The 20,716-nt window shown below is 38.6% G+C and overlaps 1 protein-coding gene across 1 annotated transcript in view; it reads right to left on the bottom strand.

The window, feature by feature from the left end:
- Positions 1-2,812: 2,812 nt before the first annotated feature.
- The window catches only part of LOC122433093 (S-adenosyl-L-methionine-dependent tRNA 4-demethylwyosine synthase TYW1), a 140,801-nt gene continuing 122,897 nt past the window's right edge, over positions 2,813-20,716 (bottom strand). Inside the window, exon 16 of the mRNA XM_043455628.1 lies at positions 2,813-6,088. Coding sequence (XP_043311563.1) covers positions 5,867-6,088 — 222 coding nt within the window. The 3' untranslated portion in view covers positions 2,813-5,866. The remainder of the gene's footprint in view (positions 6,089-20,716) is intronic.

Raw genomic sequence — 20,716 nt, 5'->3', positions numbered from 1 at the left:
GTACAGTATAGCTTTTAGTATAATCACAAAGCATCTCTTTTAGTATATTTACAAAACTGCATTCACAGCTGATTTTAACTATTTGCATTTTCCTGTTTTCTCGGTGAGCCTAGCTAAAGGTCTGCCAATTTTGTTGATCTTTTCAAAGAACCAACTTTTGGCTTCACTGATTTTTTCTTTTGCTTTTCTTGCTTTCATTGATATTTGCCCTGGTGTTTATTATTTTCTTCCTTTAGTTCACTTGGGCTTCCCTGGTGGCTCAGAGGGTAAAAGCATCTGCCTGCAGTGGGGGAGACCTGGATTCGATTCCTGGGTCAGGAAGATCCCCTGGAGAAGGAAATGGCAACCCACTGCAGTACCCTTGCCTAGAAAATCCCATGGACCGAGAAGCCCGGTAAGCTACAGTCCATGGGGTCGCAAAGAGTCGGACACGACTGAGCAACTTCACTTTAGTTCACTTTGGGTTTAGTTGTTCCTTTTTCTAGTTCCTTAAGATGGAAGGTCTGGTTATTAATTTGAGATGCATCTTCTTTTTAATGTAGGCATTTACAGCTATAAATTTTCCTCTAAGCACAACACTAGCAGCATCCCATTAAGTTCTGGTATGTCGTATATTCATTTTCATTCATTCCAGAGTCTTTCCTAATTTCCCTGTGACTTTCTCTTTGACCCACTGTTTAGGATGCTGAGTAATTTCGATGTATATATTTTTTTGATGTATGAATTTTCCAAATTTTCTTCTGCTATTGCTTTCTAACTTCATTCCATTAGTCAGAGAATATACTTTGTATAATTTCAGTCCTTTTAAATGTATTGAGATTTGTCTTATGACCTAACATATGGTCTATTACTGGGGAATGTTCCATGGGCACTTGAGAAGGAGATGTTTTCGGTGGAGTATTCTAAGAGGTCTGTTAGGTGTGCTTGCTTCATAGTGTTGCTCAAATCTCATTTGCTTGTCGGTCTTTGGCCGAGTTGCTCGATCCATTATTGTAAGTGGGTTATGTAAGCCTCCAATTACTACTGAATCATCTCCCGAAAATTCAGTCAGGTTTTGTTTCACATATTTTGAGGCGCTATTGTTAGGTCCATTCATGCTTACAATCATTACATCTTTCCAATAAGATGCAATTATAAATAATAATTAAACAATTATTAAATTATTAAAAATAAATTATTATTGATTAAAATTATTAAAATTATTGTATTAAAAATAATAATTAAAATTTATCATTATAAAACATCCCTTTGGTCCCTAGTAATAATTTTTTGTATTAAAGTCTATGTTTTTGACCAGTACAGTATATTAACGCATATATATGGAATTTAGAAAGATGGTAACGATGACCTTATATGTGAGACAGCAAAAGAGACACAAATGTAAAGAACAGTCTTTTGGACTCTGTGGGAGAAGGTGAGGGTGGGATGATTTGAGAGAAGAGCGTTGAAATATGTATATTATATGTGAAATAGATCGCCAGTCTAGGTTCAATGCATGAGACAGGGTGCTCAGGGCTGGTGCGCTGGGATGACCCTGAGGGATGGGATGAGGAGGGAGATGGGAGGGGGGTTCAGAATGGGGAACACATGGACACCCATGGCTGTTTCATGTCAATGTATGGCAAAAACCATTACAATATTGTAAAGTAATTAGCCTCCAATTAAATTAATAAATTTTTTAAATAAAAAATAAATAAAGCCTATGTTTTTTATATTAGTACAGTCACTCCAGCTCTCTTTTGGTCACTGCTTCCATGCTATATCTGTCTCAATTCCTTTAGTCTTTGAATCTAAAATGTGTCTATTGTAGACAGCATATAATTGGATTTAGAAGAAAAATACATTATGCCTCTTTTGATTAGGGTATTTAATCTACTTACATAATATACTTACCAATAAGGTAAGATTCATGCCTGGCATTTTTGCTTTTTTTGAATGTCTTAGATCCTTGTTGTTTTATTCCTATTGCTGTCTTCTTTTGTGCTAAACAGGTATTTTCTAGTATACCTTTTAAATTCTCTTGTGATACTGTGATTTATAATAAGAAATATATATTTGGTCTTCATCCTAGTTCCTAGCATTGAGCTCCTAAAACACCTGGAATGTTCTACGTGATGAGAGCAATAACAACAAAAGGAGTCATTCACTGCTAATGAGGTGACTTTTGGAAAGCCCCTAGGTAGCTAAAGAAGGGGGCTCATTGCTAGGGCACCCACCAAGTGATTAGAGGGTTGGGGACTTTCAGACCCATGCCTGGACCTCCAGAGAGGGGAGAAGGGCTGGAGATCAAGGTCAATCACCAATGGCCAATGATGTAACCAACCATGATAAGGTAATAAAACCTCTATATAAAACCCTAAAATAACTGGGTTTGGAGAGCTTCCAGATTGGTGTTCAAATGGAGATTTGGGGAGAGTGGTGTGCCTGCAGAAGGCATGGAAGCCCTGTCTTCCTTCCCACATACCTTGCCCTGTGTATCTCTTCCATCTGGCTGTTTCTGAGCTATATCCTTTTTTAATAAATCAGTAATCTAGTAAGTAAAATGTTGCTCTGAATTCTGTGAGCTGCTCTAGCACATTAATCAAACCCAAGGGAACCTCCAGTTTATACTTGTGCTTCCAGCTGATCAGAAGCACAGGTGACAAAGTGGACTTGTGATTGGCATCTGAAGCTGGGGGGCTGGGCACTTAATCTGTGGGATCTGATGCTACCTCCAGGCAGACAATGTCAGAATTAAGCTGAAGCTGGTACTGGAAAATTGTTTGGTGTGAGGGTTAAAAATCCACACATTGAAACTGGAAGCAAAAGAAAATTTTTTTCTGTAATTTTTAAAATTTATTCTTATGGCCATTCTAGAGATTACAATTAGCATCTTAAAACAATTCATTTTGGAAACATACTCAATTTCAACAGTGCGTAATCAAGACTTGCTCCAGTATACCTTGGTTCCCCCCCACACTCCTCTTGTGCTATGACTATCATACAAATTACATCTTTATACATTCTAAGTCCATTAACCCAGTTTTTATAAATATTGCTTTACACAGTTGTCTTATAAAACAGACAGGAGAGTTACAAACAAAAATACACTTATATTGTCTTTTATAAAACTTACATAGGTACTTTCACCAATGCTCTTTCTTCGCATGGTTTCAAGTTAGTGGCTAACATACATTTGTTAAGGCCTGAGGACTCCTCCTTGTAGGCAGGTCTGCTGGTGATGAATTCTTACTTCATGCTTATCTGGAAATGTCTTAATTTCTTCTTTAATTTTGAAGGAAAATCTAGCTAGATATAGAATTTCTGGTAGGAAGTCTTTTCTTCCAGCTTTTTAAAGACATCATCCCACTGTCTTCTGGCCTCTATGCTTTCTGATGAGAAGTAAACTGTTAATTTTCATTGAGGTTCAGTAGTTTCTCTTAACAGATGATTTTCAGCTCATGGTGAAGCTTTGGTTAAACTGTCAAGAATTCTACAGTTCATGGGCTTCCCAGGTAGTGCAGTGGTAAAGAATCCACCTGCCAATGCAGGAAACACAGGTTTGATCCCTGGGTCCAAAAGATTCCCTGGAGGAGGAAATGGCAACCCACTCCAGTATTCTTGCCTGGAAAATCCCATGGACAGAGGAGCCTGGTGGGCTACAGTCCTGGGGTCACAAAGAGTTGGAAATGACTGAGTAAGCACACACGCTACAGTTCACTGGTTTTAGTTTTTTGGCCCGTATTTTCACTGTTTTAGAGGGAGAGTGAGTTCACTGAGGTTCTTACTCTTGTCATTTTGGAAGTTGATTTCTTGTTTCATGTTGTTTTAATTATTTTAGACAACATGATTTAATATCTTGCAAAGGGATTTTCCTTGAATAATGATTTTTCTAGAATTTTGTAACTATTTTTATTGGCTGTTTTTTTCAGCAGAATGTAGGAATCATTGGCTCAAACTCCAACAAGAACTTCCACTGGACATCTAGAATGCTATTTTCTAAGCAGCTTACCTTCTAAGAACATTCAAACTTCCCATCTTTTCTACTCGAATACTGCTCAGCAAACACTGAATTTTTTTTCACACGGATTCTACTGTATTTTTTTCCCCTAGGCATTTAAATTTCTCTGCTGTGTCTGTGAACCAGGATTAATATGCCATGCTATCTTTTAAAAATATAAAGCAAACACTTCCTGGATGGCAGAGGGAGAAAAACTGCTCATTTATGTACTTAAAGCTAATGGCATCAGGAGGGTTCATTCAGGAGGTGAGAGGTTTGTTGTATGTTTTCCCTTTGCAGCAACAATATTTTCGTTCAAATTAAATTGTGAGCAGAACCTCAATGCATGAAAAAATAAAAGCAGAGGTGCCCGGCTGAAAAGGAGGCTGAGGGACAGTCCAAAGTCAAACAGGCCCTGCCACCTGCCCTGCTCCTCACAGTAGCCCCTGAAGTGTTTCCAAGAGCTGTGTGCTCAGCTGACTGTCACAGACAACAGCCAATCTGTGTGCCCCACAGCATGAGCGCTGACCACATAGCGCTGCTCTACTTCACAGTGATTTTCCATCTCTGCTCAATGACCACTAACACATCCGAGCTTCACTGAGATCTTGCCTCACTGGCCTGGATCACTCCCGTCCCTTGTCTGTCTCAGGAGTTAACGGAACATGGGATGTGAGGATGTGGTGGGCTGACAAAGAACATCAGATTTCACCGTATGGCACAACAGAGAGACATGTTTTGACTCTATCACTCAGATATAAATACAGTGCCCGGTTTTCAACTAAATGAGTAGGTAGATTATATCATAATGAAGTTCAGCAGAGGATACAGGGAGAATATATGGGTGCGGGGGGTGGGGGGTGGGTCTGATGGGGCTTAGAGACACAGGACTAGAAGCATCTTTAAAATAAGCTCTCAAGAGAAAATGTGTGGTCCAAGTCTTTACAAAAGATATTTATTAGATTTTTAGGATAAAGGAACTTTTAAAAAACTAATACTGTAAAAAATCACTGAGTATTTAGTGATGTTTTCAACTAGAAAAAAAAATTGAGCCTTAAAAAAACACATGGCAGGAAGTAGCGAGGGCACAAGAGTGAAAGAAGACGGAAACCTTCGAGAAGGGTAGTGATGAGTTTACACGCTGACTTTTCAAAGCAAAAGCAAACTGTACTAGTTTCACAGTGTGTGAGACTAACTATCCAGTGACATCACGTGACAATTCCCCTTACAGAAGATTTTACTCTACTCCAGCTCACATGCTACCTTCTCTGGCAATCTCTACGGGAACAATGAAATCTAGTACAGTTTTAGATCTGATTCAATTTCTAAAGGCTTGGAACTAAGCAAAACTTCCAAGAAATCTATGTGGTATTTAAAGTAATTGAGAATGATGACAATTTAAATTACTTTCAGGAGGTGTTATCATCAGACGTAAGAAAGGGATGGAGATCTCACAGAGAGCAGACACGTGGACCTCAAGGTAGTACAATCAACAGAAGACCAACAGCCCACGATGAGGGAAGAGAAACAGAAATTCACACTGTACAACACTCCCATGGATGGCATCCCAGCGAGTCCTCCTAGTTGTAATTCAAAACTAATCATGCTCATGGACTTGCCCATCAAGATGGTTTTCTTTCAGAAGTAAATTCAGAAAAGGGACTGAATTCTGGAAAGAGACAGTGAGGCCAACTCCCAGGCACTCCAGTGTGGCTGCTCTCTCCTGAGCCTTGGGACAAGACTTGCATCCCCGTGTTCTGCCTCACACCCTTCTCTATGTGAAATATTATTTGCGTAACCTGTCCTTGGAAAAAAAATCACAGTGGAGTCTGAGAACCTTCTGTTGCCATCGGTTCGTGTCCTTCGGTATCCTAAATTCAGACGATCTCAACATCCAGAAATATCCTTTGATTTGTTCTTTCTCTGATATCTGGTATCCTTGGGATCAAAGCCTCTTTCGTTGGCACCAAATAAGGCCCAGTGAGGCGTTTTGGCCATATAATCCTTTGCGCTGAAAGTTTTTGATCCGCCACTATCTTCATATTCCTGAATAAGCTCCTGGAAGCGGCTGTAATCGATCCACGTCCACCATTCTCTGCCAATCTTAAACTAGCAAGAAAAAAAGGAGTCAGGTCAGAACTGAAAATAGCTGTAAAGACTGTCAAGTAAGTATCGGAACATCAAAAACGAGCCTGATCTTTTCTCCTTATCATGTTAAAGAAAATTCTTTCACGCTCCAGACACGGTTCCATATCAAAGCAGAATGTTCTATAAACCGTCAAAGGGGAGTTTCTTTTTCCTTAGGACCACTGCCATGCTGGGCCTGGAAGACCCAATCACTAAATAAAGAATACATCCCCAAACTGAAAGTCAAGTTTATCTTGAGCAGTATCACTGAAAGAAGATTAATGAAATTTTTTGGCATTATCATGTGTAATTCAAATTCCTCTTGTTGCCACTTTTTCCCTCGTATGAATTTTCATGGTTGTTACTAAATTTTGCTTGAGTTGTTAGGGAAACTTTCATTGATGACTCCAATTCCGAAACACTACTTTAATGAATCCAACTAGCCTTTTTCGCCTAACATGGATACCATAGTTCATTAATGGAAAGCCTAGTTAAGAATTTCAATTCAATAAAGAGGAATAATCCAATTTGTACTCTTTTTAAGAAACTGCTTCTCAAAAGTCACTGTAGAATAATGACCACGAATAAAGAAAACAGAGTGTGTTGAGGAGGCTCTGAAGGAGGTAAAAATTGAATTGCGAAGGCTTTTAATTCAAAGCAACCACCTGGCATTTCATCATGTAAATGTATAATACATTGATACCTGATTTATAAACAGACAAATCCTTGTTTTGCCACCTTCTCTTTTAAAAACCTGATTATGAGTCAAGGTAAGTAACAATTTCATGTTCTAGTTGAGAAAAATATTGAAAATATATAGCTTCCTGGATTTAGAATAATAAAACCTGCTGAATTTAAATAACATCTAATATTTTACCCAACAGTTGGGGGCTTTCTAAAGAAAACAAAAAAAGCCAAACAAATGGAAAACTTTACCTATGAACCATGAGAAATGCTCTTCTAATAAGGCCATTCCTTGAAAAGCTGCCCTAAGAGCTCTATGAATTCTACAACTCAAGATGTAAGATCCATATCTCCCCATCACTTTCCCTCCCAAGGCTGACTGCTCTTGAATGTTCTCTACTGCTAGGAAAGTAATGACTGTTTTCCCTGGGTGCTGAAACCCAAAATGAGCCAAAGGTGCCCCTCCCTTCCCTGGCCTCTTACACCCCAAACATGGTCAGGCCTCATTGATTCTTCCTTCGCTGCATTTGCACAGCCACATCCTGGCACTGCCCTAAGGCAGGTCCTCGCTTCTAGGACTCGGCAACAGTCTGCCAGCTGATTGATTGTCTGAGTCCAGTTTTGGCTGCTGCCAGCTTCTGCAGACTGCCTGAGATGACTATGTTTACAGCAGAATGGAGCCCTGCTACCTAGGACATACGGTCTAAATATCTAATCTCCACTGGAAGCTGTTCAATGAACTACCTACCCCTTCATGTGACCCCCATGCTGTTCTGTCTGTCTAATTAACGCCGACTTAAGACTCAAGCTGGCTTCCCTGGTGGCTCAGCAGTAAAGAATCTGCCTGTAATGCAGGAGATTTGGGTTCAATCCCTGGGTTGGGAAGATCCCCTGTAGGAGGAAATGGCAACCCACTCCAGTAACCCTGCCTGGGAAATCCCATGGACAGAGGAGCCTGGTGGGCTACAGTCCATGGAGTCTCACAAGTTAGACATGACTTAGTGACTAAACAACCAAGTCTCTTCATAAATGTCCTTTGCTCTGCGAAGTCCTCCTGAATCCCTTTGGATGACCATGACAGTCCTCTGCCACAGAACCTCACTGTACCCTGAACTCGTCCAACAAGAGCACATTATGCTGGCCTTTATAGTCACCCCACCCATCCTCACCCTCCCAAGACTACTGGTTTCATGAATATACCGAACTTATTCTCCTCTGCCCTGTATCTTTCCCTTTTGGGGTTCAGATCTCTAGGTCAGAATTCTGAACCCTCAGAGTCCACAATCCTGGTCCTCCTTTTCCTTCAAATTCTAGCAATAATCACCTGCCACGGATATTTTAAGAGCATCTAAAAGATTATCTTAGATTAGAGCAACAGATTTAAAATCTTTTGCCACAACCTACAGTAAGAAACACATTTTATATATTGATCTAGTACACACAGTCACACACACATACTCTGGAAATACAACTTTCATAAAACCATAGGCAATGTATTTCATTTAAAAAACTGCCAGCTGCAACCTACTGCACTGATTTCCTAACTCCTATTACAGTTTGAAGATATGGTCTCTTCTAACTATAAAACTTTACCAGGTCTCAAAAAGGAAGAAATGAGTTGCAAGGATATGACAATTATAACCTAACATCTGACAACTGACAACTCTTCTTACATTGCCAATGTCTAAGAAAACAAACTAGAAGATCAAGTAAATGTAACAAAAGGTTGAGTGTATTAGTTTGCCTGGCTGTGTAACAAAATAACACAGATTGGGTGTCCTAAATCATAAAAATTTATTTCCTCATAGTTCTGGATGCTAGAATTCTAAGGTGAAAGTTCCAGCCGATAGCCCCCTTCTCACTAAGGTTCCACATGCCATCTACTCCACTAAGGTTCCATGGGACGGGGTTGGGGTGGGGGTGCTCTGGTGTCTCCACTAATAAAGACACCAACCCACCAGATCAGGGACTCACCCTTATGACCTCATTTAACCTTCACTGCTTCCTTAGAGACTCCATCTCAAATAAGGCCACACTTAGGACTTCAACACAGGAATTTTCAAGGGACATAAACCTTCAGTCTATAACCGCAGGTCACTCTTAAATTAACATTGAGCCATAAGAGTCCTAAGACAAAACTTCATGACACATACCCCTTCTCAAAACAATCTGAGAATAATCACATTGAATAACAGCTCAGACAAAGTCAAAGTGTTCCACTCAAAAGGCAGAAGCTAAAAGAGCAAATTTTAGTATGACTGGCACACAAATAAAGCCGAAAGACAGAGCTGCCTAAATAGAGGAATGAAACCTCAAATCACAAAATTTAAGGTTAAGTATACAGGGACATGAGATCACCCAGTTTCAAGAGTTCTTCAAATCCAACAGTAAGGGAAGAGGCAAATCTATGCAGAATTACAAATAAACTCACCTCAAAGTTCACATACAGAGAACAAAGTACAATGATACAAAAATAAGAATCACACATACCACTTTCATTTTCACACTTCTTCAGAAGGGCTTTTATGTGATTTCAGTATCAATTATTTTCTAGTTGGCTCCTCCAAACATACAGTAATACTCAGGAACAACTAGAAAAGCACTGCTTGAAGGATGGAAGGGGGCTCTGCCAGAGGAGCAGAGGGAATCCAGGCGTAGTTAGTTAGAGGGAGAAGTGATTTTGCAACACACACCAAAGGGTGCTACATCAACGCTTTCTGAATTTCCCAGAGTTACGAGTTCTGTTTTCACCTGTTGTAGCATTTGTAAATACAAATGCATTGTCTGTTCTCTGGGTAAGAGGAAGACAAGATCCCAAAGACAGGCTTCAAAGTGACCTGACTTGCCTGCCACAGTGAGATGCTGGGCCATCTTCCTCAGAGCTTACCGGTGATAAGCAGCACTTCCATGGCACAGCTGCCTGGGAAACAGTTTGGGGAGGTAAAACTACAATGTAACTGATTTCTAGATCTATCCAAGGGCAATTAAAACATTTTTATCTGGAAACTCAGTTTCTGGAGTTTTCATCTTAATCCCCCATTCTGCTGGAGTAGCACTAAGTCCTCTAGGTAGTGTCACCAAATTGCCAATTTTCTCTGACATTCTTCTGAAGTAATTACCCGGAACACTCAGGGCCTCAGATAAGAATGAGTTCCACAGTAACACAGAGGAGGAAATATTCAGTCAGTAGGTTTTGTTAGGAAAACACTGCACTAAACCCTAATGGAGACATACGGTTCCCTTCTTATTCCAAGAGGGGAAGGTGTGGGAGGTGACAGCTCTTCATCCCCTCCCTTTACAGACTGCGAGCTTATAATACATCCAAGAGGGAGGCCTCTGTGATCAGTGCTTAATTACTTACAGGGCCTCAGATTCGGCAAAATCTTTTTCAGTGATGATGATCTTGGAGGAGATGGTGCCTGATGAGTGGGGGATGGGAATCCACACCTTGTTTCCCAGGGACCCTTCCGTTTCCCCACCCTTGTTCTGACTGCTCTGTGGCATTTGAGAGACAGCATAATATAGTGGTCCAAAGTAGGCTTTGTGGGACTTCTCAGATGGTCCAGTGGTTAAGAATCCACCTTCGAGTGCAGGGGATGGGGGTTCAATCCCTGATCGTGGAACTAAGATCTCACATGCCATGGGTCAACTAAGCCTGCATGATACAATTCTGAGCCCACGCGCCATAACTGGGGAGCCTGTGTGCCACAATGAAGATCACTCCTGATGCAACCAGGACCTGACACAGCCAAAAATAAATAATTTTTTTAAAAAGTAGGCTTTGTATTTTGAAAGATATGGAATTGAATTCTAACTGCGCCCTATTTGTGCTTGGCCAAGATTTGTACTTTCTTAGCCTGAGATTCTTCCTTTGGAATATGAGGAAAAATAGCATGACTCATAAGATTTTTGTAAGGATTCAATGAATTAATGCATGCATAGTGTAATCAAAGTGACCTTAATAAATGTTACTGGTTGTTGAGTTTATCAGCAGATACTAAGGAATGACACCAGACAGCTCACTGATGGTGAAAGATGCTACAAGATAATGGAAAGATTATGCTGGAAGACAACAAAATGACACTTTTAAAGTGCTGAAAGGAAATACCTCATGCAAGGGCAAAATGAAATAAAGATGTTTCAGAGGGAAAAAAGACTAAGTTTACCACTTATGTCATCAAGAAGGAAACCACACCCAGGAGTAAAAATTAGGCTGCAAATAAGATTTACATAGATTCATCAATATATGCATTAACTGCAGGGAAGAGTACTAGTAACTCCTTGTATTACGTTGAAGGGGTGCAGCAATGTCAATTAATTTCAGAATTAAACTAAGTATAAACTTTTAAAACATAACAGTACAGGATTCAGGGAAGATGGTGGCGTAGGAACCATTAAGAATACTTCTCTCAACCCAGACAAAAATTATACTGGCAGAATCTTGTCTGACATGACTATTTAGGAACTCTGAAGTCTATTGAAAGTTTGTAAGTCTGAGGGGAAAGTTTGAACTGTAAATTGCAGCTAATTTCAGTCAATTTCAGTTTAGACAGGCCCCCCCACCCATAGCAGGCAGCTGTGGAGCAGCCTGCATGCAACCTGTGGGAGACAGAATGGGCATTGAGGACTCTGTCCTTCAAACACTGGATATCAGTCTTCTGACCATTAACTGCTGCTTCTGATCAGAGGTGTAAATGGATTAAACTCTCCAATCAAAAAACAAGAGATTGGAGAAATGGATTAAAAAAACCCATAACCCAACTATATGCTGTTTACAAGAGCTTTACTTTATATCCAATGACACAAGTAGGTTGGAAGGCAAAGGATGAAAGATGCTATTCCATGCCAACAGTAACCAAAAGGAAGTAGAGGTGGCTACACTAATATCACACAAAATAGATCAAATCAAAAAGGTTACAGGAGACAAAGACATTATATATCAGTAAAAGGTTCAATATAGCAAGACAGTGTAACAATTACAAACATTTATGTACCTAATCACAGATCATCAAAATATATGAAGCAGATATTGACAGAATTGAAGGGAGGAATAGACCGTTCTACAGTAATAGTTGGGGACTTTAATATCTCATACTCAATAGTGTACAGAACAACCAAACAAACGATAACTACAGAAACAAAGGACTTGGACTTCCCTGGTAATACAACGATTAAGAATCCACCTGCCAATGCAGGGGACGTAGGTTCAATCCCTGGTCTAGGAAGATTCCACAAGTTGCTGCAAGGCAACCAAGTCTGTGCACAACTACTGAGCCCATGTCCTAGAGCCCATGCTACCCAAGAGAAGCCACCGCAACGAGAAGCCTGTGCACTGCAACCAGAGAGTAGCCACTGCTCGCCACAACTAGAGAAAGCCCACATGCCACAACAAAGACCCAGCACAGCTAAAAATAAATACAATTAATTTTTTTAAAAAAGAATTTGATCAACACAATAAATCAATTAGATCAATAGGCAGACATATGTAAAAGTACTAAACAGAGCAATTAGGCAAGAAAAAGGAAAAAATGTATCCAAACAAGAAATGAAGAAGTAAAATTATCTCTTCAGAGATGATACAATTTTATACATAGGCAAGACCTCTCTTGAGAATTTGGCACTTGAGATTGAATCAAGTCGCGTTGGCTTGATTCAATCAAGTTAGCTTGAGCTAAATGGGGGCTACAGTAGCCATAACAAGTGGTTTTGAAAATAAAGACGCAAAAGAAGAGAGAGGGAGGGAAGAAGGGAATAATGCCCTTTGTTATCTTCTAGAAATTTCACAGTGTTATATTTTATGTTTAGGTCTAAGGTATGTTTGAAAGTTGTAAGACCATCTCAAAAGACACAGAAAAAAAGCATCTGATAAAATTCAACATTCATTCATGAAAAAAACTCTTAGCAAATTAGGAAGAGAAGAAATATATTTCAACATAATAAAGGCCATACCAGGCAAGCCTATAATCAATGGCAAAAGGCAGAAAGCGCCTCTGCTAAGATCAGGAACAAAACAAGGATGCTTATTCTCACCACTCTACTCAGTACAGAACCAGAAGTCCTAGGCAGAGCAATCAGGCAAGAAAAAAATAAAAGGTGTCAAAATTGGAAAGGAGGAAGTAAAATTGTCTCTATTTGCTGATCACGTGAACCATAAAAGAAAAACTGATAAGCTGGACTTTATTAAAATGAGAAACATTTTGTTCTGAGAAAGGTACAGTTATGAGAATGAAGAGTCAAGTTATGTAGATTGGGAGAAAATATTTGCAAAACATATCTGATAAATGACTTATATTCAAAATACATTTTAAAACTCTTAAAATTCAACAATAACAAAACAACTAGCCAAACTTAAAAATGGGCAAAAGATCTGACCACCTATCCAAAGATATACAGATGACAAACAAGCATAAGGAAAGATGTTCAATCACGTTTTCATGATAATATGTGCTTTTCAAAACCTATAGGACTTTATAGCATAAATACTGAATCTTAAAGTATGTGGTTTAAGTTTAAAAAATCATTTAGGAGGTCAGGGGAAACCAGGAAGAGGTACAGACTGTGACAAGAGCATCTAACTAAATTACAAATTAGTGAAACAACTTCAGTGAAGGGAAGGGAGTGGAAAGGGTACTGACCTAAGTAATTTTGAAAATAAGTGGAGCCTGTAAGACTAAAGGCAAAAGAAACTACATACAAACATTGTATGCTAGGGTTAAAAATTTTGTTACTGCCATATATGTCTGCTGAAATTGAACAATTAAGTAAATAGCTGACTGATAATAGGAGCTAGCATTAGATTCTCGCTCTTGGAGGTGTGAATTTACAAATATGCAGGGAGAGGACACCAGAATGAGTTATATGGTAATAAGAGTTTGAGACAACAGTACATTCAGCTGAATACAGACACAAAAGGTACATATAGAAATAGTTTCCTACATGTGTATATACAAAAGTTAGTGTATACATATATACACATATATTATTTCCTTGCTCTGTCATCTAAGAGGGCCTAAAACAAACAACATCCCCAACAATGGCACACCTTCACCTTCTGATTTCTAGCACCATTCTCCAAGAAAAGAAGCCACAGCTCCTGAGAAAAATGGCTGACTCTGGGACTGAGGCAGGAAATATACAAGATGAGCCTGGAGTTTCCTGAAGCACCAGAAAGGAAAGTGATCAAAATGAACAAAAACTCCTTCCCCACCCCACCACCCCTCACGCCCCACACACACCCCCAAACACACACATTAATGGGGATAAAAGAAACACTGGAACCAACTAAAAGAACTACTAGTGGCCAAAGCTAGAACAAGGTGGGCAAAAGTAATTAAGCTGAATTGGATAACAACCCAAAGTTATAAAATAAGTACCCACGAGTCTACAGTGATATAAAAATCACTGATTGAATAAATTAATAAATAGGAAGAAAAGACAAACCTATGTAGAAGAATTCCAAATAATTTGTGCATATATTTAACTTTCACTCCTTTGATACGGGCTGAACATAGGCTTCCTTCCAAAGGAAAGAGGGGAAAGAATAGTTTTCCTATAGAAAAGGAGAGGGAAGAGTAATTTTACAGTGGAGAAACCTCACAAACACTACCACAGCTTGCGGATCAAGGTCAAAATCAAGGGAGCTTGACATGATGTGATAAAAATGGCACTTTACTTCTGTGATCTTCCTCCTAAAAACCTACAATGCAAGTCTTATGAGAAAAACACTGGACACATTTCAGTAGTGGTGCATCCTGCAAAATACTCATGAGTACTCCTCAAAGTTGCCAAAGTCATCAAATTAAAGAAAGTCTGAGAAACTGCCATAGCCAAGGGGTATATAAAGAAACATGACAACTAAATGTAATGTGTTATCCTGGATGGGATCCTAGGACAGAAGGACATTAAGTAAAACCTAAGAAAATCTAAACTATGGACTTCAGTTAATAACGATGTGTCAGTATTAGTTCACTGATTGTAATACATGTGTTCTATACCAATATAAGATGTTAATAATAAAAAAAAAAATAAAAAATAAAAAAAAAAATAAAATAAAATTAAAAAAAAAAAGATGTTAATAATAGGCAAATTCAGGGTATATAATAGCTCTCTGTGCTATCTTCTCAATTTTTCTGCAAATTTTGAACTACTAAAATATAAAGCCTGTTCTTTAAAACAATTAAGAATTAGTTTTAAAGCAATGCTATGTAGATTCTGCAAGCTGTGCATACAACCCACAACTTGGTTTTCATAGGCAGTGATCCTCTCTAATGGGGTATTGCCAATATGCTGAAAGAACTTCACAGTTTGTGAACTAAAATGATCAAAGTGTATTGGACTCATTATGGTCTTACTAGTTTGCAGACTGACAGGATCATGGGTACATTTATATAAGTTGTGAGGCTGGAAACCCAGAAACATAGGGCTGACTGTGCCTCCTTATTCCAGCTGAGCCCTCCTGACCCTTCCAAAGCACACAGCCAGGTTGACCCTCCTCCTGCCAATGATCTCCTGTGGGAAATTATAGTCCTCTCTGTGTCTCTCCAGCTCAACCCTGGAACCAGCATATGCTGACGTACTGATCTTAATGTGAGTCTCTTTTATCTTTCCTTTGTTCAAAGTCAGAGACATTCACTCAACTTTATGAAGTACCCACCTATTCTTCCACCTAGTTTAAGAAGCAACTTCTTATCAATAGCAGAAACTCCTTTATGTTTAGCCTAAACATTGCTTCTAAATGATAAAACTGTTCTATAAAGATATTAAAAAACAATCATCCATTTAAAAAAATTCCACTAGTAGAATTAAAAAAAAAATTCTTTGCATGTAGTGGAACATATGGCAGTGACAAGATCACTGCACTGCAAATGACCACTGAGTATTCTGGGAATGGGCAGGGTACAAATTATAACAGACTCTCTAGAGGCTATTTCATGTTGTGAAAATCTTACAAATTTAATGCAGGATCTTGAAAGGTCATCTATTTACAGTCAACCAGTGCTTGGGATCACTCTAGATTTTTTTCTTTTTTTTTTTTTAAAGATTCACCTTATATTTTGAGCTTTCCTGGCTCAGAGAGAATTTCAAATTTTTGAAATTGGTAAAGAAAGAAATGCTGCACTTTCTGGCAATGTTCATATTTTTACTAGCCAACTTTACTAGAATCAGAAAAGTACAGTCAAGTAGGCAGGAGAGACTTTCAAAAATACAAGAGGGCATCAATTTCCTGCTGCAGGAAAAAAAATAATGGTAAACGGAAAACAACTGGATTTAACAACTAGCAGGTTACTGATGACCTATAAAATAGCAAACTCGGTAGAATAAATACTCATTGAATGACTGAGTCAGTATATAAATGATAAGGAAGAAGGGAAATAGGTACCAAAATTAGCAAGGAAGATGGGACAGTATCTCTGATTTTCAGAAGGCAAGATGATGAATAAGGAGAGAAAATGAAGGTAAAGAGTTTGCTAATTCACTAAACAAACACTAAGAACCTAAGTACTCTAGGAAGTGCTGGGAATGACAGTCCTTGCGTTCAGGAACCTTGGCTTCTTAGAGAAAACAGCATTATAGATGGGCACACAGCTCTGAAAGAAGTGGTCCCCAAGGAGGTTTGTTTTATAGTTTTAAAGAGCAGAAGTTTACCAGGTGAAGTGAGATAAGGAGAGGAGGTCTAGCAGTAGAGAAACCTTAGTTGGGCAAACAGGTAAGAGGAAGGAAATAATATGGCAGTGCCTTGTCAAGGCCCCAGGAGTAGGCATGAAATGAAGCTGAAAGGACTTGATTGTAAAGGCCATTAAAATCAAATAAATGTTTCGGCTTTTCTCCTACACACTCTATAAGATGTCACGTGTTTCAAAACTACAGCAGAGAAATAATAAACTGGGAGCTGGCAACATAAACAATGAGGATGTTGAATTGTCAGTGCCCACTCTAAATTATTTGTAGACTAAATGATTTGTTTTGTGGATTTTGTTTTTGTCCTTTTTTCCATTTCTTTCCTTTGTTTGTCTTTTGGTTATAACTCTGCTTTTAGTACCCTTAAAAAGGCATTCATCTGTAAATTGCTAGCCTAGTTATTAAATGGGATTTGATGGGATCTGATTAAGATTAGAAAAAGATCTTTTTATACAAGTTTCAGAAAAAAATCTTCCAGTAACACAACAGACACAGCTGTGCAACCACACTGGGTGACACTTTAAAGATAAGAAAAGAAAGTGAGTTTACATGGAAATAATCTAATAACAAATAGTGCCAGGTGTACTGGTATTACTATTCACTGGGGAGATAGTAAAATAAAAAGTATAAATGTCAAAACTGTGTAGTCATAAGACTTCTGGTTCCAGATGAGAACTGTATTTCTGTAGCTAGAACCCCTAGATATTATATATAAAACAAATATAAGAAGACGCTGAAAGGTGGAGATAAGAAGGCAGATTGGCTAGGGTTATAAAATTAATCCTATTTTTACAGAATTCAATCAACATGTGCAACTGAAATTAAAAACATAATACCATTTATAATTGCTAAAACAGAAAAATACTTAGGTATAAATCTAGGGCTTCCCTGATAGCTCATTTGGCAAAGAATTCACCTGCAGTGCAGCAGACTCCAGTTTGATTCCTGGGTCAGGAAGATCTGCTGGAGAAGGAATATACTACCCACTCCAGTATTCTTGGGCTTCCCTTGTGGTTCAGCTGGTAAAGAATCTGCCTGCAATGTGGAGAACCTGGGTTCGATCCCTGGGTTGGGAAGATCCCCTGAAGAAGGAAAAGGCTACCCACTCCAGTATTCTGGCCTGGAGAATTCCATGGACTGTATAGTCCATGGGGTTGCAAAGAGTCGGACAGGACTGAGCAACTTTCACTTTCTTTACATAAATCTAACAAAGTACAGGACTTACATGCTAAAAACTATAAAATGATTTTTAACAAAATCAAAGGTCTATATTTAGAGACATATCATGTTCATGATGTCAATAATTAAGATCCAGTGAGATCATGACAAACCTGTTAGAACAGCTAACCTAAAAAATGACAATACTAGATGCTGGGTAGAATGCAAAAAATCTGGATTTTTCATGTACGGCTGGCAGAAATGGAAAACAGCATTTTGTTGTTGTTTAGTTACTAAATTGTGTCCGAATCTTATGACTTCATGGACTGTAGCCCACCAGGCTCCTCTGCCCACAGGATTTCCCAGGCAAGAGTACTGGAGTGGGTTGTCATTTCCTCCTCCAGGGCATATTGCCAACCCAGGGATCAAACCTGCATCTCCTGCTTAGCAGACAGGTTCTTTACCACTGAGCCACTTGGGAAACCTGTAAAATAACATACAGCCAGTCTATAAAATAGTTTGACTTTTTTTTTTTTTTTTTTTAAGAAAACCTACAACATACACTAACTATATGACCTAGAAATTACATTCCTGTGCATTTAGCCCTGAGAAACAAAAACTTATGTCTACACAAAAACCTGTACAAGAATGTTCAAAGCAGCTGAAATGGTAACAGCCCAAAACAGGGAAAAACCTTTAACAGTTAAATGGTTAAACAAACCATGGTACATCATCCTTACCATGGAATGTTACTCAGCAATAAAAAAGGAATAAACTACTAACATGTGCAGTGAGTCACATGGAACTCAAGGGTATTATGATGAGTGAAAATGTTGATCTCAAAAAGTCACATTTTCATGATTTTATTTATATGTGATTCCCAAGATCATAAAATTATAAAGATAGAAAATGGGTTAGTGGTTGACAGGGCTTATAGGTAGTTGGGGATGGAGGGTAGGTTGGACCCAAAAGGGGTATAAGGATCTTTGTGGCAACAGACTAGTTTTGTAACTTGATGGTGGTGGTGATTAGGTGAATCTACATGTGATAAAATGGCAAATGAATTTGTCTTGAAAACAACACAAATGAAGGTGTTGAAAACTGGTGAAATCAGAATAAGGTTTGCTGATTGCATTCATGTCTATTTCCTGGTTGGCTGTTGTCTGCTTCCTGGTTGTGACAATGTCCTTTACTCATGAGAGATATTTATATCGCCAGGGTAAAGCAGGTAACAGGTACATGAGTGTTTCTGGACTATTTTTGCAGTTTTCCATGAATCTGTAATCATTTCAAAATAAAAGGACATGATATTCCAATCTCTTCTCTGGCTGTCTTCTGGTATTACAGTAAAACAACAGCAATGCAACTGCAGCTTATCCTCCTGTTCTGAAGCCCTAGGATTACAAACAGAAACGGAGCACTCTCCTGAGAAAATAGGGAATGATAAACAGCTGTTGATGATTCTGACCTTTCTGGTTTCAAGTGACCCTTCCTAGCTTGTAAGTCAAAAGAAAGAGCCACTCCAACAAGTGTGAGAAGTGGCTACTTCATAAGAAGTTATATTTTCATCTCTTACACTAGGCACTACCCTAAGAACAGAGAATAGGAAGTAATTGGAAAATTATGAGGTCTGCACACTTCAATACCAACAATGTAAAAGAAAAGAAGCACCAAAAAATAAATACATCATGGGGAACAATCCAAATGAGATTTCTATTTCCCTTTGGATGGGTGTCTGTGTTGTTTCCTTAGAGTGGTGTCTTGCAAGACATGAGTGCAGAATACTCACCAGAATATTTTAAACTCTGGAGGGAAGGGCAGTGATACTGGATATCTGCTGGGTACCATGTCAACCAGTAGCATGAGAGAGTTCACAGTTTCAACATTAGGTTATGCTACGTTTCTTTCAATTATGTCCTAATAGATGGAACTGTTGGTTCTTTCTTTCAACCTATGGTTCTTGTGGAGAAGTTACTGAGGCACTAGGGAACTATGAACGAGAAAGTGACCAGAAAATTACTAGAGCTAATCAATGAATATAGTAAAGTTGCAGGATATAAAATTAACACACAGAAATCCCTTGCATTCCTATACACTAACAATGAGAAAACAGAAAGAGAAGTTAAGGAAACAATACAATTCACCATTGCAACAAAAAGAATAAAATACTTAGGAGTATATCTACCTAAAGAAACAAAAGACCTATACATAGAAAACTAGGAAACACTGATGAAAGAAATCAAAGAGGACACAAATAGATGGAGAAATATACCGTGTTCATGGATTGGAAGAATCAATATTGTGAAAATGAGTATACTACCCAAAGCAATCTATAGATTCAATGCAATCCCTATCAAGCTACCAACGGTATTCTTCACAGAACTAGACCAAAGAATTTCACAATTTGTATGGAAATACAAAAAACCTCGAATAGCCAAAGCAATCTTGAGAAAGAAGAATGGAACCGGAGGAATCAACCTGCCTGACTTCAGGCTCTACTACAAAGCCACAGTCATCAAGACAGTATGGTACTGGCACAAAGACAGAAATATAGATCAATGGAACAGAATAGAAAGCCCAGAGATAAATCCACGAACCTACGGACACCTTATCTTTGACAAAGGAGGCAAGGATATACAATGGAAAAAAGACAACCTCTTTAACAAGTGGTGCTGGGAAAACTGGTCAACCACTTGTAAAAGAATGAAACTAGAACACTTTCTAACACCATACACAAAAATAAACTCAAAATGGATTAAAGATCTAAATGTAAGACCAGAAACTATAAAACTCCTAGAGGAGAACATAGGCAAAACACTCTCCGACATAAATCACAGCAAGATCCTCTATGACCCACCTCCCAGAATATTGGAAATAAAAGCAAAAATAAACAAATGGGACCTAATGAAACTTAAAAGCTTTTGCACAACAAAGGAAACTATAAGCAAGGTGAAAAGAAAGCCTTCAGAATGGGAGAAAATAATAGCAAATGAAAAAACAGACAAAGGATTAATCTCAAAAATATACAAGCAACTCCTGCAGCTCAATTCCAGAAAAATAAATGACCCAATCAAAAAATGGGCCAAAGAA

Source organism: Cervus canadensis, chromosome 32 (genome assembly GCF_019320065.1).
Source record: "Cervus canadensis isolate Bull #8, Minnesota chromosome 32, ASM1932006v1, whole genome shotgun sequence".
Classification (NCBI taxonomy): Eukaryota; Metazoa; Chordata; class Mammalia; order Artiodactyla; family Cervidae; genus Cervus; species Cervus canadensis.
Note: the sequence above shows the minus strand (reverse complement) of the source record. Positions and strands in the feature narration are given on the sequence as shown.